Below are 23,794 nucleotides of genomic sequence, written 5' to 3' on the forward strand. Positions count from 1 at the left end.
GCTTTATTACTTTCTACAGGTCTTGCTAATCCGACAACGACTACCAACTTTTGCCCCACGTGCATATGACTTTTATATTGCTAATTATCTTGTCTTTTTTTATCTTTTTAATTTTCTTTTATTAGGAGGCTGACATGTGTAATAACGCCTTCTCTATGCACAATTTCATTCCATGGTCTGTGATCAACTCCTGCAAGCCCCGTGATAATTATATATATATATTTTATATTTTATCAATTTTTTTTCAGTAGACTAGACACATCTCACAATCGTTCTTTTTGAAGTCAAGGCCTGCATGTGAGTCGGTGACAGGCATGGAAGATAAAGAAGCGAATTGGACTATAAAGCGAAACCACAAGTTGGCCCATACAGAGATGTTTCTGGCTTCTCTGTATGGGCCTATTGTGTGGCTTTAATTAGGTCTTCAGCCCATTGGACAGAATGGACCTCCTTTTAAGAGTATCGTTTAAAAATCCATGGAAGAAAAAACGGTCCCTCTTTAGCAATATATTATTCTTAAATTTACTTATAAAAAAAAATAAAATTGGATCTTTAAACATTTTCCTTTTTTAAGTATTTTAATGTATAGTTAAATTATGAATACATACAAGCCCTTCAACAATTGAAATGAATTTTTTGACAAACAGTGGGAATGTGGATTGGGCTTCTCTCGGGGATTGGGCCACCATGCGAGAAGGAAAAGTTGGTTGTGAAACATTAGCATGGCCCAACCTTTCAGGTTGGGCTCGTCCAACTGGTTTTGCATCATTTTGCACCCTTAATGGAGCTCGTGTAAAATATCTATATAGATAATATGTTAAATTAGCAGTTTTCCGAGTGATTGCTTTTAAATTATTTTTATTTAATGAAGAATTTACTAAGAGTGTTTGGTAAAACTTTATATTTATTATTTAATAATTTACATTGATTTTAAATTAAATTATTCTTAAATTTATTATTTAAAATTTATTTTTAAATTTTTATTTTAAATGTCAAGAATGTTTGGGAAAAATAATTTATTTTTTAAAATATCATATTGATATATATTTTTTCATTAATTTTATTGAATATTTATTACTAAATATTTGATTTTGTTATAACTTCATATTAATTATAATAAATGTTAATTAAATATTATTTATAAAAAAAAAAAAAAAAAAAAAAAAACTTCCATTAATCCTCATTAATGAAAATCATTAATGTTATTTATGAGTTCCATTAATATTTATTAATGAGAATATTAATGGAAGTCATTTGAAAAGCGCTTTCAATCCCCTATAATATTTTCTCTCATTCTCTTCGTCTTTCATTCTCTCAACTCTCTTCTTCGATTTCTTCCTCTCATTATATATATTGTTAAAGAAATATATATTTGTTGTAAAACAAGGATAAATGTAACGCAAATAAAGTAATAGAGATAAATTATATATTACTTTAATAATATATATAATGGAAATAATGAATTAAAAAAGAAAGTTGAGAGAATGAAATACAAAGAGAATAAGAGAAAGTAAAAAAAATTTTTTGCTTAAGGATGCATATTACTGGGATAAGAAACATTTTTATAAGTTTTTCAAATGACTTCTATTAATATACTCATTAATGAGTATTAATAAAAGTCATAAATAATATTTAATTAATATTTATTATAATTAATGTGGTAACATTCATTAAATAACAATATTCATAAATAAATTGGATAAGATGACATCAAATTTTATCATACGTTACTCTTTTTAATTATTACTGGTACCAAATTTGTGGGAAGTGGGAGCTTTCCTTCCACAATCGGATTCAATTCCTCAGAAAACACAACTGAAAAAGATAAAGACAAAAACCGGCTAACCTGCATAGCCCAGTTAAAAAAACATTAAAAAATTGCCGAAGACGCTGGACCGGCGACCTCTCCAACAGGTTCCGCATTTTCCCGGTTGTTGGGATGATATTGACTTTGACCCCAAACGCCCGTTGCAGATCCAAGCTCACATTCATGATCGATCATCACCATCGTCACCAGATACCTCTCAGCCAAACGCCACCAAGAACGTGGCGCGCTCGCATTTTGAAAACGACTTCCATGGATGCCATGACTTGTTCTGTTCTTTCAACGTTTTAGATAGAGAGAGAGAATGAATTTTGATTTTTCTACGTTGTTTTTTTCTACGATGATGATGAGATATTGATTAAAAAATAATAATTGTTGAATATGGTTGTTTATCGGCAAGTGGTGAGCAGCATGTATATCAATATGGTGAATGGAAGCCCTAGATACGGCATACAAGGAAGAGAGGTGTTTCGGGTTTGCCGCCGTCAATTCTTTATATATGGGCGTTTGTAGGAGCTTGAGATTCAGATTTCGTCCTCTTCTTCGATCTAAGCCTCTGTTTCCCACGCACTTGGCAGCCATGAAGTAAGTTCCATTCTTCTTTCATCTTCTTCTTCTTCTTGATTTATAAGACATTGTTAGTTTCGTTTTGATTTAATTTAGCCATTTACTTCAACTGTTTGATTGATTATTTTATGCTTTTCCGGGGAGGATTTTGTGGTGGTTAAGTTCGTAAGTTTCCTTTCCTTTGATTATTGAGAAACGGTGGGAAAAGAAAATGGATTAGAATTTTGAATGTGTTTTTTCGGCAGCCAAACCTAGAGTTAATAGGTATACAAATGATATCGTTTTGGTTTTGATAGAGTGAGTGTAAAGGAAGAGTGGCTTTGTTTGTTATTTGGGCGATTATGTTAACTGTATTAGAAGTAACCATGCTATGCATTAAATGTTTCTGCTCATCACTTATGGGCTTTCAATTGGACTGCTATCTCTGTATTCTTCTGCATATCCTTAATGGTAAATAAGATTCAAACTTTTCTTTCAAAATACAGAAGTGTGTGAGACTAGCATAACCGGTAATTGGTAAAAGTCTAAGTGAGCTTGATTGCAATGGAAAGAAGTCATAGTAGTAGATTACCTATTGAAATGAGGAAATTTTGTAAAGTTGAGAAACAAAAGGCATCCTTCACATAGAAACTTTCACCAGTATAGCCTTGCTAAAAATCCTGGATCTTTTAGCTGAACTTTGGTCTTGGCCTAACTTTAAACATATGCTGTTGATGTTCAAGATGCTTCCAGTGGATGTTTCTCCTTGTATGGGACTATCCCAATCACTATCCTGATTATAATCCTAGTTTCTCCCACACTCCACAAAGTAGCAAAGCATTCAAATTGAAGACTCATCGCAACTCAAAGAGGAGATATTTTTCGGATCTGGTGTAATCAATTAGTGTTCCAAGGAAGTGAGGGATGGGTATGGCATGGAGTTGTGGAAAGCAGTTAGGAGGGAGTGGATGTTGTAAGTAGTAGGCGCTCTTTTGTGGTGGGTAATGGTCAAAGGGTGAAATTTTGGAAAGATAGATGGTGTGGGGCTGCACCTTTTCGTGTTTCATTTCCTACTTTATTTTCTCTAGCTATTTCCAATGATGCTTGGGTGAAAGATGTGTGGAGTTCCACCGAGGGAGGAGGGAGTTGGAGTCTGCGTTTCTCAAGATCTTTCAATGATTAGGAGGTGGATGAGGTGCACAAGTTTTTATTAGGCCTCAATGGGAAGAGTGTCCAGTGGGATGTGGAAGATAGGGTGCTTTGGATAGAGACTAAATGTGGGAAGTTTTCCGTTAAGTATCTCTACAAAGCCTTAGTTTCAAGCTCTCCAGTCTCTTTTCCATCGAATGTTATTTGGAAAGCCTGTGTGCAGCCCAAAGTGAGTTTTTTTGGGTGGAAAGCAACGTGAGGAAAAGCTCTCACTTTGAACCAACTTTAGAAAAGAGGATGGTCTTTAGCGAATAGATGTTACCTTTGCCAAATGCATGAAGAATCGATAGACCACATGATCCTTCATTGTGCCAAGACAAGGACTTTATGGGTGTTGTTTTTCTCTCTTTTTGGGGTGCAGTGGGTGCTGCCAGCCACAATTAAGGCGACGCTTTTGGGCTGGGACGAGTCATTTGTGGGAAAAAAGAGAAAGGAAGTTTGGAGAGCAAACCCCTTATGTATTTTTTGGATGGTTTGGAAGGCAAGGAATAGAATTGTGTTGAAGATGACGTCAATCCAATGACTTAAGAGTTCTTTTGTTTTCTTTCTTTGGTCGGAGACAAAATTGTTCATAAAAGATGGTCCTTCAACTTTAGTTGGTTTCATTGATTGGGTGGGTTCTCGTTGAGGGTGGGGCTTCTCTTGCTCCTCCGTGTTTGACAGCTATTTGTTCCAGCAAGGGAAGGGGGAGGTGTTTCTACTTCGTACACTTTGATTTGCTGTTCTGGCTGCTCTTTTCAATACAATTTTATCTCTCTTTTACTTATCAAAAAAATAATAATAATAATAAAGCAGGGCTGCATTGAGTATAGCCAACCCTTCGACTCCAGAGTTCCCAGCTTGTTATCTACCTTAATTGGCATATGAGGAATCCCTCTATCTGTTCTTACATTGAAATTGCATTTTGTTTCATGACTAAACAACTTTGCCTACTGAACCTGTTCCAAATTCTCATAACCTAACTTATTTATTAGTGTTGTTTCCTGATCACTATTAGGGATATGAAAAGGCAGAGAGCTGGACTTTGAATAAACAATAAAATGAAAATGTTAAAAAATAGAACACCATGATGCAAAAACACCAAAATCTTGACAGGTAATGTGGGAAAAGGAATCTAATGTACCTAAAGAAAATAATCCTGAGGGATTTTGGAAAGGAGAACTCCTCCACTATAAGTTTATAATGCTTTCAAAAACATCGTGAAACTAAAATTAATTCAATGATAGTCCAATGGTAGTCTAATTAGAACAAAATGGGATAAATAAATCTCTACTAAACAAGATCCAGGTAAGAAAAAAAGTAATGGGTCACCACAAAGAGGTCTAAGGGACTACTGACAGGCCCTACATGAATCACAAATTGTTCTGTGTAGCATTCAGCACTGGGACAGATCAAAGCAAGTTCTTATGGGCAACAAAAATAGCAGTTTGACACAAAAATAAAATAAAATAACAATAAAAAATAAAAAATAAAATAACTGCTGGACGGAGAGGATAAATCCTTGAAATCTAAGATGTCAATTACTTCTACAATGATACTTACTCTGCCCCAGACTGTTTACAACATGCAGTAGCAGATAAATATTTTTGTTTTAAAACTTATTTATTTAGCTGTTTGTCCAAAGATGGTAATTCTGAAATTTAAGATGTCAATACCTTTAATCTTAATGCTTATTCCATTCTAGAATGTTTAGTTTATAAATACAATGCGTTCTTGTGTTTCTGCACTCACATAAAAAACAGTCTCATGAAAAGAGATGTGTATGCTGTGCCTTTTTTCTTCCTTCCATTTAGTTGCTTTGGTAATAAAAATTTTGCTCTGTGCATTGATTGTCTTCTCTGTCCTCATAATATCTGTTGGCTTATTACAGAACAAGAAAGATTTTTGGGATTTCTCTCTCTCTCTTTCTTATCAACCTGGCCTCTATAATGGAGCGAGCTGATGAAAATCTCCTTCCAGCTGTTTATAAAGAAGTCAGTGAAGCTTTCAGCGCTGGGCCATCTGAATTGGGATATCTCACATTCATACGTAACTTTGTGCAGGGACTCGCATCACCCTTGGCAGGTGTTCTAGTTATCAGCCATGACCGCCCTACTGTTCTTGCAATGGGCACTGTTTGCTGGGCTATATCAACAGCTGCAGTGGGTGCAAGCCAGCAGTTCATGCAAGTTGCATTCTGGAGAGCAGTAAATGGCTTTGGACTGGCAATTGTGATACCGGCACTCCAATCTTTCATAGCTGATAGCTATAAGGATAGTGTGAGGGGGACTGGATTTGGGTTTCTAAACCTTATCGGTTCTTTAGGGGGCATAGGAGGTGGAGTTTTGGCAACAGTTATGGCTGGTCATCAATTCTGGGGCATACCTGGATGGCGTTGTGCCTTCATTATGATGGCAACACTGAGTTCATTAATTGGGTTTCTTGTTTTTCAGTATGTGGTTGACCCAAGAAGAACAATTAACATTACACATGATAGTGGTGAGAACTCTGACAGGTACTGATTGCTTCTTTGAGTTTCTTTAGATTCGTCATTGTTTCAGCTTCTTTCTGTGCCCTGCATCCATTAATTTCCCTTTTTGAACTTCCTGAAGAAATGACTGGCTTTGGCTATATTGAACATACAAAGTTATACTATGTGGCGTATGAATTCTTTGTTTGGATGTTGGAACATTCCAAGGAAAGTGAGACACAATATAAAGGAATCTCAATTCTCGTGTTTGGTTGTCATAGAAAACACAAATGGAAAAAATCGAAACAGAGTAAATTATTTGAAAATTTATCCACTTTTGAGCTCTTCATCTCTATTTGAAAGGCAAATAAAATAGGAGAAAGAATGAAGTAACAATTTATTGAACTGAACCTGTTCTTGCTTTCCTTCCTTTTTTTTCCCTCCTTTCTTTTTTTCTTTCTCTTACTTCTTCCTTACAGTTTCCAACAACCAAAGGGATGATGCCTTTAGATTCATATTTTGTTTCGTTATCCCCATTTTCATTTGCATTCATTAACCTTATCCTTTTTCATCATCATTCTTAGATTGATGAGCCTTGGTGACAGAACATAGAAACAGCATGTTAAATGACATACTTGCTGGCTTATGTCAGTGTTTGTTGATTTGGCCCTATCCTGTTGCAGGAAAAGTTTGTTAGATAAAAGCAAAGGCAGTTCAGTGTCAGTTTGGCTGGAGTCTTGGACAGCCATGAAAGCTGTTATAAAAGTGCAAACATTTCAGATCATTGTCTTGCAGGGTGTTGTTGGTTCACTACCATGGACTGCCATGGTTTTCTTCACCATGTGGTTTGAACTAATTGGTGAGCGCAAATTCAAGAATATTCCTAAGTTTATCAAGTGCATGATAAATTTAACTTTGAGGGTTGGCCGTGTCTTTTGGTGCCGTTGTTTAGAACCTCTGTATTTTGGTGCTTTTTACATCATATACTCACTTGATTTGCCTATCAAAAAAATATATTTAAATTAGAGGGGACGTCATATGAAAATAAAATGACACTAGAAGGATCATGCAATATAGCACTTACTTGATTTAGGGTCCGCACTTCAAGAGCCTGATGAATTGGAATTGTGGATATTGTGAGAACCATTTACTGTTTGCTTCTAATTTTCTTATAAATTGCAAAATAACGGACTTACCCGTATGGTTCAGATAATACCATAATAGACATCACAATTTCCAAGATACTGGATCCCGATAATGCCTGAAAGAAAGAAGGATTATTTATGTTTTTGCAAACACCTTCCCCTATTTCTATCTGTTGAATATAACGTATTTATAGTGTATAACCTTTCCTTGTTAATATAGGATACATGTATGGTAGTTAGGATTCCTAGCCTTGTATATATATATATTTCTCAATTGTAAGTAGATGATGACATTAATGAGAATTAAGGTCTTTCTTCTTTCTCTCTCTCAACATGGTATCAGAGCCAAGGAAGAAAACCTAATTCTTTCCTGTTTCCCGTGTCATCAACTCCGGGAAACCTTCCGGTGACCGTGTTTCATTCCGGTCACCTTCCCCATCTCCCAATACTTTCCGGTCATTCGGATCGTCGACAGAAACTACTCACCGCCGGCGAATTTTTCCGGCGACGTATTTTCCGACACCGACCATACCAGAAGGAGCGCCTGGAGGAGATCTACAACTTTTGTGAAGGCACCGGCACCAAAAAAGCATCCACGCGCCGCCCACGCGCACGTTTCCGTCCGGCGGCTGCATCTCACGCGCCGGCGCGTGAGGGCGCGTGAGGGATTTTCCGGCGACGCGCCTCCTCCAGCAGCCTCGCCTGACGCCGACCAGCCTCCCTACCTCCCTGGTTCTCCCATTCGAGCCCTGCACGTACCTCTTTTGGGGATTTTTGTCTCCGTCGGCCCTCCAAACAGTCTTTCCGGCGAAGCTCCGACTACTTTTTCTCCACTCTAATCCCTGCACGTGCCTTGGGAAGTGTTCTTCTACCTTTCTGGTGGTACCACGCCGCGATCTGAGGCCATCTCCCTTTTTCGGTGGTGCCACGCCGCAATCTGAAGCCGTATTAGGGCTCTCTTCGATCCAAACATACTTCATTCTCCAGATAAGTAGATATGACTACTAAAAATCCATTTTTTCCGCTGTTATATCTGGATCTCCTATGATTACTTCGGAGAAATTGGTTGGCAGTGACAATTATCTTTCCTGGTCTGCCTCTGTTGAACTTTGGTTTATGGGTCAAGGATATGAGGATCACTTGATTACATAGGAGGCAGATATCCCTGAGGTTGACCGCGTACAGTGGAGGAAGATAGATGCACAGTTATGTAGAGTATTATGGCAATCGGTTGATCCCAAGATTCTTCTTCATCTTCGGGCCTACAAAACTTGTTTTAAATTTTGGACTCAGGCCAAAGGATTATATACGAATGATATCCAGCGTCTTTATAAGGTGGCTTCTGCTATTGTCCATCTCAGCCAACAGGACTTGGATCTATCTACTTATATTGGCCAGATTGCCTCTCTTAAGGAGGAGTTCTTGACTGTGATGCCTCTTACTCCTGATGTTGGGGCTCAACAAACACAGCTTGACAAGTTCTTCATGGTTCTTACTCTTATTGGCCTCCGTCCGGATCTTGAGCCTGTCCGCGATCAGATTCTTGGTAGTTCATCAGTTCCGTCCTTGGATGATGTGTTTGCTCGCCTCCTCCGTATCTCCTCCACTCAGACTTTGCCATTTGATAGCACTTCAGATTCTTCTATGTTAGTTTCTCAAACTAACTCTCCAGGAGGCCGTAGTGGTACCCGAGGTAGAGGTCAACGTCCTCATTGCACCTATTGCAATAAACTTGGCCACACTCGCGATCGTTGCTATCAGTTACATGGACGACCTCCTCGCACTGCCCATGTGGCCCAGTCCTCTGATTCTCCGCTGCCTCAAGCTCCGAGCTCTTCCGCATCTCAGGCTTCTGTTGCCTCTGTTGCCCAGCCTGGTAATGCCTCTGCCTGCCTTACCCACACATCTTCTCTTGGACCCTGGATTCTAGATTCTGGAGCTTCTGATCACTTATCTGGTAATAAGGATCTTTTCTCCTCTATTACTACTACCTCTGCTTTACCTAATGTTACCTTAGCTAATGGTTCTCAAACTGTGGCTAAAGGTATTGGTTTGGCCCTTCCTCTGCCTTCTCTACCTCTCACTTCTGTCCTTTATACTCCTGAGTGTCCTTTTAATCTTATTTCCATCAGCAAAATCACTCGTACTCTTAATTGCTCTATTACCTTTTCTGATAAATTTGTGACCTTGCAGGACCGGAGTACGGGGAAGACGATTGGCATAGGACGTGAGTCTCAAGGCCTCTATCACCTCACCTCGGATTCATCTCCTGCAGTTTGCATTTCCACTGATGCTCCTCTCCTCATTCACAATCGTCTGGGCCACCTTAGTCTCTCCAAGTTCCAGAAGATGGTCCCTCGTTTTTCCACTTTATCGTCGCTTCCGTGTGAGTCATGTCAGCTTGGGAAACATACTCGTATCTCGTTCCCAAAGCGTTTGAATAATTGGGCAAAGTCTCCTTTTGAGCTTGTCCACACTGATGTTTGGGGTCCTTGTCGGACTGCGTCTACTTTAGGATTTCAGTATTTTGTCACTTTCATTGATGATTATTCTCGATGTACTTGGTTATTTTTAATGAAAAATCGAGCTGAGTTATTCTCTATTTTCCAGAAATTTTATGCTGAAATCCAAACCCAGTTCAATATTTCTATTCGTGTGTTACGCAGTGACAATGCCAGGGAATATTTTTCAGCCCCATTTACTTCGTTTATGTCTCATCATGGGATTCTTCATCAGTCTTCTTGTGCTCATACTCCTCAACAAAATGGGGTAGCTGAACGCAAGAATCGACATCTTGTTGAGACAGCTCGTACTCTCCTCCTCCATAGCAATGTTCCTTTTCGTTTTTGGGGGGACGCTGTTCTTACCGCTTGTTATTTGATTAATCGTATGCCCTCCTCTGTCTTACATGATCAGATTCCTCACTCCCTTCTCTTCCCTGACCAACCACTTTATTTCCTTCCTCCTCGTGTCTTTGGTTGTACTTGCTTTGTTCATATTCTCACTCCTGGACAGGACAAGCTTTCCGCCAAAGCCATGAAGTGTCTTTCTTGGGATACTCCAGACTTCAGAAGGGTTATCGTTGTTATTCCCTTGAGACTCATCGATACTTTATCTCCGCTGATGTCACCTTCTTTGAGGACTCACCATTCTTTTCCACCACTTCTGAGTCTCTTCCTGTTTCTAAGTCTTGCCTATTCCCATTGTCTCCCCACCTGATGCTATGCCTCCTCGACCACTTCAGGTTTATCATCGTGCCCTCGTGTCGTTGCTCCTCTCCCTTTTGCTGAGGCACCTGCTGACTCACTTCCTATCCCTTCGGCTTCACCTACCCCGGCTCTGCCTTCTCCTAATGACTTACCCATTGCTGTTCGGAAAGGTACTCGCTCTACTCGTAATCCTCATCCTATTTACAATTTTTTGAGTTATCATCGATTATCTTCACCCTATTCTGCTTTTGTTTCTGCTATATCCTCTGTTTCTCTTCCAAAGAGCACCCATGAAGCTCTTTCCCATCCAGGCTGGCGACAGCAATGGTGGATGAAATGGCTGCTCTGCACTCTAATGGCACTTGGGATCTTGTTGTTTTACCCTCTGGTAAATCTACCGTTGGCTGTCGTTGGGTCTACGCAGTTAAGGTTGGTCCTGATGGTCAGGTTGATCGCCTTAAGGCCCGCTTAGTTGCTAAAGGCTATACTCAGGTTTATGGTTTTGATTATGGTGACACATTCTCTCCGGTTGCCAAGATTACTTCTGTCCGTTGCTTCTCTCCATGGCTGCCATGTGTTCTTGGCCTCTTTATCAATTGGATATTAAAAATGCCTTCCTTCATGGTGATCTTGCCGAGGAAGTTTATATGGAGCAACCTCCTGGTTTTGTTGCTCAGGGGGAGTCTGGTTTAGTATGCAGGTTACGCCGTTCTCTATATGGCTTGAAACAATCTCCTGAGCATGGTTTAGCCGTTTTAGTTCTGTTGTTCAAGAGTTTGGCATGCTTCGCAGTACAGCAGACCATTCAGTTTTCTATCATCATAACTCTTTGGGGCAGTGTATTTATTGGTTGTTTATGTGGACGACATCGTCATTACAGGCAGTGATCAGGATGGTATTCAGAAACTAAAGCAACACCTTTTTACCCACTTTCAGACCAAAGACTTGGGGAAACTCAAGTATTTCTTGGGAATTGAGATAGCTCAATCCAGTTCTGCTGTGGTCCTTTCCCAAAGGAAGTATGCTTTAGACATCCTGGAAGAAACCGGTATGTTAGACTGTAAACCGGTAGACACACCTATGGATCCGAATGTCAAACTTGTACCAGGACAGGGGGAGCCTTTAGGAGACCCCGGGAGATATCGACGGCTTGTAGGTAAATTGAACTATCTCACCATTACTCGTCCAGACATTTCTTTTCCTGTGAGTGTTGTTAGTCAATTCCTACAGTCACCATGTGATAGCCATTGGGATGCTGTAATCCGCATTCTTCGATATATCAAAAGTACACCAGGCCAAGGTGTGTTGTACGAGAACAGAGGTCATACTCAGGTTGTTGGTTACACAGATGCAGATTGGGCTGGCTCACCCACAGATAGACGTTCCACTTCAGGGTACTGTGTTTTTATTGGAGGTAATCTAATATCTTGGAAGAGTAAGAAACAAGATGTAGTGGCCAGATCTAGCGCTGAAGCCGAGTATCGAGCTATGGCTTTGGCAACATGTGAACTCATATGGTTGAGACATCTTCTTCGAGAGTTGAGATTTGGAAAGGATGAACAATGAAACTCATATGTGATAACCAGGCCGCATTACATATTGCATCCAATCCAGTCTTTCATGAAAGGACCAAACATATTGAAGTTAACTGTCATTTCATTAGAGAGAAGATCGCATCAGGATGTGTTGCTACAAGTTTTGTTAATTCAAATGATCAACTAGCTGACATCTTCACTAAATCTCTCAGAGGTCCTAGGATTAAATATATTTGTAACAAGCTTGGTGCATATGACGTATATGCTCCAGCTTGAGGGGGAGTGTTGAATATAACGTATTTATAGTGTATAACCTTTCCTTGTTAATATAGGATACATGTATGGTAGTTAGGACTCCTAGCCTTGTATATATATATATTTCTCAATTGTAAGTAGATGATGATATTAATGAGAATTAAGGTCTTTCTTCTTTCTCTCTCTCAACACTATCCCTTCTCAAACTCAAACTGGTAGGCCATAATAAATATTGCTTACTAGGACGTTTCATTTTCTCCTACTTGCAAAAGGTATGATTTCTGTGACCCTTTTCGCAGGTTTTGATCATAACAGCTCAGCAGCACTCCTCAGTGTTTTTGCCATTGGATGTGCAATGGGGTCCCTCCTTGGTGGATTAATTGCAGATCGAATGTCACAAATCTATCCTCACTCAGGCCGTATCATGTGTGCTCAGTTCAGTGCTCTCATGGGCATCCCATTTTCATGGTTCCTTCTTACAGTGATTCCACAGTCAGTGAGCAGCTGGTTCACTTTTGGCACCACCCTCTTTCTCATGGGGCTAACCATCAGCTGGAATGGCACAGCTGCAAATGCTCCCATGTTTGCGGAGGTTGTCCCTGTCAAGCACCGGACCATGATCTATGCATTTGATCGTGCTTTTGAAGGATCCTTCTCTTCTTTTGCCGCCCCCATGGTTGGAATTCTTTCAGAGAAAATGTTTGGCTATGATCCAAAGACTGTTGATCCAGTTTCAGGGTCTGCACAGGCAGCCTTTGCCTTGTCAAGAGGTCTTCTTTCAATGATGGCAGTTCCATTCGGCTTATGTTGCTTGTTTTACACACCGTTGTATGTGGTTTTCAGGCGGGACAGAGAAAATGCTAGAATTGCTAGTTTGAAAGAGGAAGAGATGATGTGAGAAGCCTTATTTTAGTTCCCTGGTATAAAATTTTCTGAATCATACTGTTTCGATCATTTTAGCATTAGATTTTGACCCAAATTTGAGCTTGCTTTGGGTTCCTTCTTAGACTTTGCATTGGGAGCTTGAGCTATCATGCTAAGTGCTCTTGAGGCAATTCCAAGACTGAATCATCAGGTAAATATTTGAGTTGTGGTATTAGCTTGAGAGGTATTCAATTGATTACTTCAAGTTTTGATCTCAGTGCCTGGATCAGTTAATTCACCAGCCACCTTGCCACACTGCAAACAAATTGAATCCCTCGCCTGCCAATAACAAAAATGAACCAAATGTAACTTGGAAGCCTGATGATGCCCTTCAGAAAGAAAACACTTCCCTAAGAAAGAACATGATATCTTTACATCATAAAGCTCCTTCCAGATTCATGGTACCCGGAACAAACACCTTTCACTGATTCAACAAGAGAAGATGATAGAGAAAAAGATTGTCAAATATTTGGCCAGTGGAATATTAGTCTGGGCGCACAATGTCAAGACCCCGCCAGGTGGCCAGCTTGGTTCTTGGAACAGTGTCCATTCCCCAGATCCCAAAGGCCCGGTTTGTTTAATCAAACAGAAAGACCAAAAGGGGAGTAAATAAACCATGAACTGCGCAAGTAGGTGTGGCTTTGAGTTCATTTGCAGAGTGAGCTAACGGCAAGAGAGATGAGGCACTTTTGCTTATGGACAGAGGGCGGGGTGGAATCTATGCTCTTCCAAATAACTAATACAGCCATCATGAGATTTGGTCTAGCAGTGTTTCAGCTGTCGAGTTGGTTCAGTTAGAAATGGGACCATGGGGACAATCTCAATTTCCTTTCCTCCAACCATGAGATAATGCACTTCAATAAGCAAGTATAAATGTCCAGGAAACTGGAGATTCGATTTTACTTCCCACAGCATTTGACACGGATAGATCCCGCCCCTTTGGTATGAAGCTATTAGAAAATATTGTGCCATAGCCAAAGGACTGATAGGCTAATAGCAACTAAGTTGTACCATCTCACGATATCAAAATAATGATACTTTATGTGCAAATAGAGACTCATCTCAAATGTTACAATTGTGTGAAAATAGAAAGAACGATTTCACTTTTCCTCCAGGTAAAAAACAACCTTTCAAGATCTCGAGAGTCCAATCCATGGCAATGCAGGCCTTCGAGATGCAACCACAATGAGAAGTGTTGAATGGGGGAAAAACAAAAGATGTAATATATGTATATCCTCGTCCAAGCTATAAGTCTGTATTGTTCCACATCAAAATAAAGAAATGGCAAGCCAACGTCGCAAGAGCCACAAATGTTACGGTAACCTACACACCTTCCTCTGGGCCTTTGTTGGTTTTTTGGGAATTACAATTCCCTAACCTCACCCTGAAAATCAAAACATGTAATTTGAAACAAGATGCAGCTCCTGGGCCTTCAAGGAATGACAATATGGAGTGGCACCAAGTCCAGGCAAACCAAAGCTACAGACACCGTGGGAAGGAGATCTGTCCCACATACCCGCCAGCCATAGCCCTTCTTACATTGGATTCAAACAACTTTGGGTTATCTCTCAACACAGCTGCTGCTTCATGGTTGAGGGGATCCTCATGATTTGGTTGCTACACAAACAAAATGGAGAGAATGGACGATATTAGAGGGTGACAAAGTTATAGTGACCTACTTACAGAAGAACCAATCAATACCGTGAAAAGATGGTACAATCCATAAATAATCGTATTTATATTAAGGACAGGTTTCCAATCTTCTCGTAAAATGTTGAGGCAAACATTTCCTTCCAAGTCAATGTTGGGATGGTAGACCTACAAGTTGGATGTACTATGAGAATTTAACACCATTATACAACACCATATATATGGACAAAAATACTATCAAGAAACTGATAAAAGGGAAACAGAGCCAGAAGCAAAAGAAATTAAAGATTGTGCTTTCTCCACCTTGGTCTTGCACTTGACTTTCGGAGCTTCATGTGGATAGATAGAATTTACTTGGAAAGAGAAATTAAATGTGCCACCTCTGTAGAAGCAAAACCAAGATCATCCAGCAAAATAATTTGTGCTTTTGATAATGAAGAATGCATGAATAAATTTTGAAACAAAAACCTAATAGAAAACCCTATTTTACTTATAAAAAGGGAAATGTGCATAACTGATATTTGCTGTAATGCAAGTTCTTATACCACAACAAACCCCAAAGATCATAGGTGCATGTGAAAGGTTACTTACAAATAATATCCTTCATCAGGTCGAATTACAACTTCAAAGTTCATCAGATCATCCTTTCCATTGGAGAATAATATGGAACATGATTTGGGTAGGTTCAACTCACTGATATCTGCAAGATACATACCCCAAGAACCTTCTTTGCTAGATGAAATGGTAGAATCAGAAGATATAAAATACAACTATAGAGAGCCCAAGTTGAGATGAAATAATTTTGTTGCAGGATAGTTGACTCCTAAGCTAAAAAAACAGCAGAGAACCTTATAGATAAATAAATACAGCATGATAAACTGCCCAAGATACCTAACTACCTTATTTACACACATTTTCTAGCCCATGAATCCTGAGCTTCAAGAGAAAGGGTGGCATGGAAAATTAAGAAACTACAGTTTTGTTGATGAATATAGTGGAACCCTAGAAAGCAGATAACATAGGTCCTGTTTGAAAGCAAAATTCATGGTCAGTTTGAATCTTGAAATGAGACTTCAAAGGGCCTAAATCATACTCACTGTCTCTCCACATCACAAAATGCAACACAAAAACTCATCAATAAAACAGCTCCAGCAGTAAAGAATAAAAAGTACAGAAGTTTGAACGAGTATGCGAGTATCCCATAGTCAGAATTAATAAAATAGATGTTGTTTAATTAACTAGGCACTGCAAAAGGTAAGTCAATGGAAACTGCCTCTTGCCTTTATAAAGGCCATTAAAGCTGATATAAAAGCAGCACTTGCTATCAGTTAGAAAACCCAATTTTGGCATTTCAAGAATAGATTTGAAGCTTTAATAAGAGAACAAGTTACAGAATAGTTAACACCAACTCATGATTCTCTATGGCTAATTACTTTGGGGTCAATCCCAGACCTAATCAAACTCCTACTTAGCTAGAAGTAAGCATTAAAGAAAGTGTCATTACCCAATGAAACCTTCTAACTAATCCTACCCATGTACTTTTATGTCTCCATCTCCCTCTACTTGCATTTTAACATCAAAATAACTCGAACTATAGAAATGACAAATGACAACCAATGCTCAATAGGAAACTGACTACTGTAAAATACATTATGACCAGCTATAGGCAATAAACAACAGGAAAAAAGTATAACCATTGAATTGCTAAGATAGGTGAGACCTTTATGAAGGCGCAATTCTCCAGCAGTTTGCTTCTTAACGGGTGCCCTTCCATTGGCACTCTCAGCAATTTCTCTCTGTCTCTCCTTTACTTTAAAAAGCTTAATCATAGCTCCTACAACAGAAATATATAATTAGCCTGCTAGTTATACAACACTGATTTTTTTCCCATGAAAATACCACACAAACATTTTTAGAACTTTTTGTCAGATAAAGAAACACATCAGTGATTTCCGAACAACAGGAACTCAGATTTGCATACATATGAATGAATCCAATAAAAGATCAATCAAATGGACAAACACGGTACTGCCCTTTCTTTAATAGGTTTCTAGTTTCTACTAAAAACCTAAATCAACTGTTCTAATGCAGCATTTATCAGCTTGTAGTTAACTTATAGCCCTTAAGTATCAAGGATGTTGGGAAAAACTAATCCAATTCTCTTGCCATTACAGCATACCATGTACTTATAAAAACGAACGTGCAGAAACAAAGAAATTAGTTATTCAGCAGCAGATTCATTCAGCACTACAGACACTTGCCTAACAGCTCGTACAAACTGAAGTCATGGTTAAACAAGTGACAAGATATCAAACATAGGAAACAAACATAAGAACCAAATAACACAGCAATTTTCCATGAATATTGAAACAATTAAGACTCTCCATTTGAGCTTCACAGTTGGTTGCCAAGCCAAAGGTCTTTTCAATTAATTACTGGAAAGAATACTTTGAGCAAAAACAATTTCAACTCAACCTCAGAATAATTGATATTTCACTTCCCTTACTAAAATTTCTGTCTTAATAACACTTTCATATTTCCAACAGTAATTGTATCGGATTTGCATTTGCAATAGATGAGAAACTGTATACTGCCAATTTTTCACACAGCTTTTACATAAATAACTTATAACTGTTGGTTTTTGGCTCAATTAAGTGTTTGATATATTTTTGAAATCCTTGTTCTCATAACGATTATGATCTGATAATTTGTTATATGTAGGAGTCCTTGTTCCACAAGGATTATGAATTGGTTTTATCAGAGGCTTGGCGTCCTGTAAATAAGTCCAAGTCCTTTGGTCAGAATGGTGAGAGAATTACTTCAGCCAAAGTTGTTAGAATGATTTTAGTCAATCTATGTGGTTTTAGCCAATCTTAGTTGCTTTAGCCAATTTGTGTGGAGAAAACTCTCCCAATTTGATTTTGTAATTTTGATTTGAAGATTAATGAATTCGTCATCATTGCTTGAGGATGTAGGTAAGACAGGATGTCTATTTCTCTTGCTATTTTTCTTTATATTATGGGCTAGTTTAGTTTGTATATTATTTGATGCTTTTGGAGATCCTGTGGGATTAGTCTAAAGCACAACAAATTGGTATCAGAGCTTCCGCTAGCACAACAATAACTGCAATATCGTACCAGCCCTGGAAGCTGGAAATTTCAAACTAAAACAATTTCATTCAATCCAACAATAGTAAAGGGAAAAAGAAAATTCAAACCCTGGAAAACTTTAGCATATAACATAATCCCTCGGTAGCACAATGGATTAAAAAGGACAAAAATGAATCCGCTATTCAACAACTTTAGATCGGTGATCATAATTTATAAGCAATTGTGACTCCAAATATAAAACCTTATAAGGAAATTCAAACTATTGGAAACAAACACAGAAGAAAAGATCTACTCGAGATTGATTTTCTCTTCTTTTCCTCCGTTTTCTCATCAACCAAACAGACAGTAAAATCCTTGATTGTTGTGTTTGATCAAATCCAACAATAAAGAACTGGGATGCCAAAACACCAAGCTATTGAAATTATATAAGTAAATAGCGAAATTTAAAGAAATAGTTGAATGATCTGAATCGAACATGAGTGTTGATCGAATCGAGTAACAATTAAAGAACGGCTCACCTGACTGGGAATATACCGCAGGAGAAACACTGAAAAATTTTATCAGACCCACCAACGAAAATAATGTATACTGGTGGGCAAGTACACTGAGATAAAAAGAGGCGAGTCGGGAGCAGATGGCAAGAGGTGGTCCCGCTTCTCATTGCCTTCCTTTTCTTTATTAATAATTATAAAAATAAATATTTTCGGTCAAAATTTTATATACTTTAAATTAAATATCTATTTAAGTTTTTTTTAAAAAGGAAAGTTTCTATTTAAAAACTAATATCATTTAAAATTTAAAATTTATTTTGTTTAATTTCCTTTTTAACTTTCTTTCTTTTTAAAATTTAAATTTCCTTTTAAAATTATAAATTTAATTTCCTTTAATATCCTTTTAAAGATTCTATTTAAAAACTAATGTAATTTCCTTTTAAATAGTAAATCTGATAAACAAATCCAATTGGTCATTGAAGGAGATCAATGATAGAAGGATGATTACGAGCGAGGTTTGAAATATATTTGAATTTTACGCATATATGAAAAATAAAATATCGGTAAAATATGTAAAAATATTATAAAAATATACATATTAAAGTTATTTTGAAAGTATAATTGATATAGGTATGATGAAAGATAATATTTATCATTTTTTTATAAAAAAAAATAACTTAAATTCCTTTAACATATTTATATTCATTTATTTTAAAATTTTAAAAATGTTGTAAAATAAAATAATAAAGAGAAGAAAAGACGAGAGAATAAACAAAGATATTCAAATAAAAGTAAAATAGAATGTAGGGAAAGAATTGGAAATTTTCATTAGAGATATCTCCATTTTATAGAGAGTCACAAAGAAATATATATCATCCATAAGTTCTCATAATCTGATAAAATTTCATATTTTATAACACTCTCCTTTGAATGATCATAAAAATATGTCTCATTAAAACCTTACTAGGAAAAATCACATAAGAAAAACCTTAATGAAGGAAAAATAGTACAATATTCTTTTGGATTACTACAATTGCCCTGTTAAAAACCTCGCTAATAAAATCCAATAGGATAAAACTTGGACGAAGGAAAAAAGAGTACAACGTAGTGATATTCCTATCAATTAGCTCATCCCTCATGTTAACATGATTATATTCTCTCTAATAGCGCAACATGAAGATCTTTGAGTCGACATATTCCAATGAGCTTCTTAAGTATTGTAGTTGACAATGCATTTGTGAATAGATTTGTTAAATTGTCACTTGATCTTACTCGTTGAACAACATTTTAATCACTTTTCTAGAGTTGATGAATGTAAAAGAACTTGAGCGATATATGCTTAATTTTATCACCTTTAATGTGTCTTTCTTTAATCTCTACAATGCATACAACATTATATAACTTGGTAGCATTATCTCTGATGGAGGGTAGTCCACATGTTTCCATTATTTGCTTGATTGATCTCCATGATATTGTTGTACCACCATAAATAAATACATACCTCATTTGAGATGAGTTTTATGGGGGTTTGAAAGATAGACAACGTCTACATATTCAAACAATTAAGATTATGATCCTTTGGAATAACATAGACCCATGTTATCAAGTACATGATTGACTTTATTCCAATGTCTATGAGTTGGTGTAGAACTATATCTTGCAAGTTAACAAATAATGTAATATTTGGTCGTGTATAATTTGTAAGATACATCAGTGCACTAATAACACTATAATATGGTACTTCTGGACCAAATAGTTCTTCTTTATCTTCTTTAAAACAAAAAATATCATTTTTCACTTCAAGTGAATGAACTATCATCAAAGAACTTAATGGATGTAATTTACTAATATGAAAGTGCTTCAAAACTTTCTTTGTATATGTGGACTAATAAACTATTATTTCGTTTAAAAAGTACTCGATCTGTAGGTCGAGACAAAAATTTTGTTATCTAGGATCTTTCATTTCAATTTTACTTTTCAAATAGTCAACTATTCTTGTAACCTTTTCATGAGTTCCAACAAAATTCAATGTTCCACATATATTATAATAATTGCAAATATTTAACATAATGAATATGCATAGACAAATAAGGTAATACATACATGCTTTCCATTTCAAATATTCATTGAAGTGATTGTACCACATGCCTTTGGACTGCTTAATTAATACAAATATTTTTGTAGCTTAATTGAGTATATATTATAATGTTTTTAATTAGTTGCTTCATGTATTTGAAATATTTTAGGGATTTTCATATATATGTCATAATCTAAAGATCTATGTAAATATGTAGTAACGACATCCATGAGAAGCAATTTTAGTTCTTCTAAGACTACTAAACAAATTAGATATCTAAATTTAATTGCGTCCATCATAGGAGAATATGTTTTCTCGTAGTTAATATTAGGTCTTTACGAGAAACCTTGAGCTATGAGTCATGCTTTATATCCTATGATTTCATTTTTCTCATTACAATTTCTTATAAATACTCATCTATATCTAAAAGTTTGACAACTTTAGGCGTCTGGAATATAGGTCTAAATACTTCTCATTTTTCTAATAAGTCTAGTTTTGTCGAGATGTAGTCTTTCCATTTTTACCAATCTTTTCTATGTTGACATTCATCCATAGTAGACTTTGGGACCCTCATTTCTTATGATGTCAATAGGCACTTGGAAAGAAAATATATTTGTTAGAAAAATTAGGCTAATCCAACCTATGGTAATCACCCTAGATGGGGGAGGGGGTGAATAGGGTGATGGTCTTTTTTTTGCAAATTTAAACTATGTGAATGTAAGAGACAAATATATGCAAGTATATAATAAAACAATATAAAGACAATTGCATATAAAGTAAAAGAGTATGGAAGAGAGAATGCAAACATAAGATTTTATAGTGGTTTGGCGCAACCTGGCCTACATCCACTCTCCTCTAGCTTCAATCCCAAGCTTGAGGTTCCACTAATTCAAGGCTTCTAAACCAAGCCTTCACGCAATACAATTGGATTATGGTTCTAATCCACTCTCTTGGACTTTTGGCTCCAAGCACCCTTTACAATCCTCAAGAATCCCACTTTTGAACAACCTCTCAAGTGATACCCCACACTTGAGAAACTTCATCTCAAAGATTTATAAATAAATAATCTCACAAAATCCTAGTACAAAAACTTTAAGCTCAAATGATACAATAAAACTATGATTGAAATGTACACTAATGATATGCAAGTTTTAGAATAATGGTGCATTCAAAACACTCTTCCAAGGCTCAAATATATTCAAGAAAGGTTTGGGAAGGTTGAGCTCTTAAACAATGAAGATTTGGAGCTTTTTTTATAGAGGAAAAAAACCAAACTAGCAGTTGGGGGTTCGGTCGGTCGAGCTGGGGGTCGACCGGTTGACTAGTCGTTAGCATTTAATGCTTGGCAGGTGATCGTTGGACCTCGACCGGTTGAGGTGTGGCTTGACCGGACCTCGACTGGTTAAGGTGTGGGTCGACCGGTTCCTCATTCGGTTGAACAACCATTCTGAAAGAGAAAGAAGGTTTTTTGCACCTCTCGATCGATTGAGCTGGCGGTCGACCGATTATTATTCATACCCTTGACCGGTTGAACTGGGGGTCAACCTGCTCCTAGATCAGTTGAGCTGGCGATCGATCGGTTCCTCATCCAGTTTAATCGGTTGAGCCATTTTTGGCTCAACAACCAACTTTTTCAACTTAAAACCTTTTAAACAAGTTTGAAAAACATTTAACACAAGGTTTTAGTTGAAAACATGAAATCATCCAATTTTAAAATATTTAAAACAAAATAACTCTTGGATGATTTTGATGCATAAGTAAAGAATATAATGCATGAAAATCCTAGTGCACCAACAATCTTACAAAGAGATTTTATGAAGCTTGGGTCTTGAAAAACACTTCTCTTTAAGGTGGTTTTCTTCTTCATGATTTTTCCTTTGCTTGATTTGTCTTTGTGATTGTCACTTTGGAAATCGTCTTACCTAATCACACTTGAAATATAATCATTAATTCTAAACCTTGTTTTATTATCATCAAAACCGAGATTAACCAAACCTTGGTTTCACAATATTGTTAATTATAAGAGTATTTCAATCTCATTTTTCTCCATATATAAGTAGATAATTGAGATCTCAGCATTATTAGGTACTTATACCTTTTTAGGAGCTAATTGTAAAACATATGCCTCTCATAAGACTACTTGTTTAAACTATGCATCTTCAGGAGCTGCTTGAGACTGATCAGTCATTTTAAGAACTCATTTTATATGCAATTTTTTCAATAGTGTCACCTTTCATATATCTTTCCTTGTGTTTTCCTCTTCTAGGGAATGTGTTTGCCTTTTCAGGGTCTACCATGATTCAAGTGTGCCTTAGACTCATTATTTAATTGTCTATCAGAGACATCAACTCATTATTTAATTGCTCTTCAAGGACATTGTAGGACCTCAGGCACTACCAACTTTCCTAAAAACAATTGCTGTTAGGAAAGGCGCATACCCTAACCTTATAGTGCATTCACCCAAGCGCCCACGACGAACATAAGAGGAGTTGATGGACACGGCTAACCCTCAGATCTGCCAACAAACTCCCCCCCAACGACCCCCTTAGGGTTCGAACCCGTGACATTGGCTCTAATACCACTTGTAGAACCTCAGGCGCTACGAACTCTCCTAAAAGCAATTACTGTTAGGCAATGCACATATCCTAGCCTTATAGTGCATTCACACAAGCGCCCACGACGAACACAAGGGGAGTTGATGGATGCAGCCAACCCTCCGTTCTGCCAATAGACATCAACTCATTATTTAATCATCCTTCACAGACATCAACGCATTATTTTATCGTCCTTCACAAACATCAATGCATTATTTAATTGTCATTCAAGGACATTAATTTGCATTGGAATATTCTAGGTTAGTGAAAATGATTTTGTCACTTTCTTTACATCAATTAAAACATTTGGTAGTTGATTTGCAAGTCCTTGCAAATAAATAATCTTTTTGAACTTCCAGTTCACGTTGATTAGTACACGAATCAAGATAAGTCAAAGTCAATGTATTCCAAATAATTTCACACTGTTTTTCTGGAACTGGCTCTTCTCACCCTAACGACAAGAAAATTGTCTCATTAAAATGATAATATGCACAATATGTCATTCTATCTTTCAAGTATATAAGTAGACTAGTTACTACATAAAAACTTTTGGTTGTTATAATGTACGTTTATATGACTTTACAATGAATTAATAAATCATTGTTTACTCCGAGAAACTAAGTTGGTCTTACAAGATTCTTCTAGATTTAGCATAGTATAAAGTGACATTCACATGGAATCAAATACTACTAGTGACATAGTATAAGCCCTTTTGGAGCCTTTAATCAGGTTTCTATCACTTGATATAGTATTAATATTGTTTGTCATCAATGTT

General features: G+C 37.1%; 2 protein-coding genes across 2 annotated transcripts; one reads left to right on the forward strand and one right to left on the reverse strand.

Annotated features, from left to right (window-relative positions):
- Positions 1-1,902: 1,902 nt before the first annotated feature.
- On the forward strand, positions 1,903-13,299 carry LOC117912643. Its single transcript, XM_034827332.1, has 4 exons — positions 1,903-2,410; positions 5,451-6,074; positions 6,713-6,888; positions 12,473-13,299. Exons 1-4 carry the CDS (start codon positions 2,256-2,258, stop codon positions 13,069-13,071), a joined length of 1,554 nt encoding a protein of 517 aa, XP_034683223.1. The 5' UTR covers positions 1,903-2,255; the 3' UTR covers positions 13,072-13,299.
- An 819-nt stretch (positions 13,300-14,118) lies between these two features.
- LOC117912644 (probable NEDD8-conjugating enzyme Ubc12-like) lies at positions 14,119-18,479 on the reverse strand. Its single transcript, XM_034827333.1, has 6 exons — positions 18,376-18,479; positions 16,468-16,581; positions 15,339-15,447; positions 15,051-15,129; positions 14,799-14,915; positions 14,119-14,714 (listed from the first exon to the last, which is right to left on the reverse strand). Exons 2-6 carry the CDS (start codon positions 16,574-16,576, stop codon positions 14,577-14,579), a joined length of 552 nt encoding a protein of 183 aa, XP_034683224.1. The 5' UTR covers positions 16,577-16,581; positions 18,376-18,479; the 3' UTR covers positions 14,119-14,576.
- Between the last annotated feature and the right edge of the window lie 5,315 nt (positions 18,480-23,794).

Source organism: Vitis riparia, chromosome 4, assembly GCF_004353265.1.
Source record: "Vitis riparia cultivar Riparia Gloire de Montpellier isolate 1030 chromosome 4, EGFV_Vit.rip_1.0, whole genome shotgun sequence".
Taxonomy (NCBI): Eukaryota; Viridiplantae; Streptophyta; class Magnoliopsida; order Vitales; family Vitaceae; genus Vitis; species Vitis riparia.

Excerpts from the sequence above, each read along its gene's own strand:
- LOC117912643 (XM_034827332.1), top strand. The coding sequence starts at position 2,256 with ATGGAAGCCCTAGATACGGCATACAAGGAAGAGAGGTGTTTCGGGTTT. Across the intron at positions 6,075-6,712 it reads AGTGGTGAGAACTCTGACAG|GAAAAGTTTGTTAGATAAAA; the intron begins GTACTGATTGCT and ends ATCCTGTTGCAG. Across the intron at positions 6,889-12,472 it reads CATGTGGTTTGAACTAATTG|GTTTTGATCATAACAGCTCA; the intron begins GTGAGCGCAAAT and ends CCCTTTTCGCAG.
- LOC117912644 (XM_034827333.1), bottom strand. The coding sequence starts at position 16,576 with ATGATTAAGCTTTTTAAAGTAAAGGAGAGACAGAGAGAAATTGCTGAG. Across the intron at positions 15,448-16,467 it reads AGAATTGCGCCTTCATAAAG|ATATCAGTGAGTTGAACCTA; the intron begins GTCTCACCTATC and ends TGTATCTTGCAG. Across the intron at positions 14,715-14,798 it reads GATTGTACCATCTTTTCACG|CAACCAAATCATGAGGATCC; the intron begins GTATTGATTGGT and ends TTGTTTGTGTAG.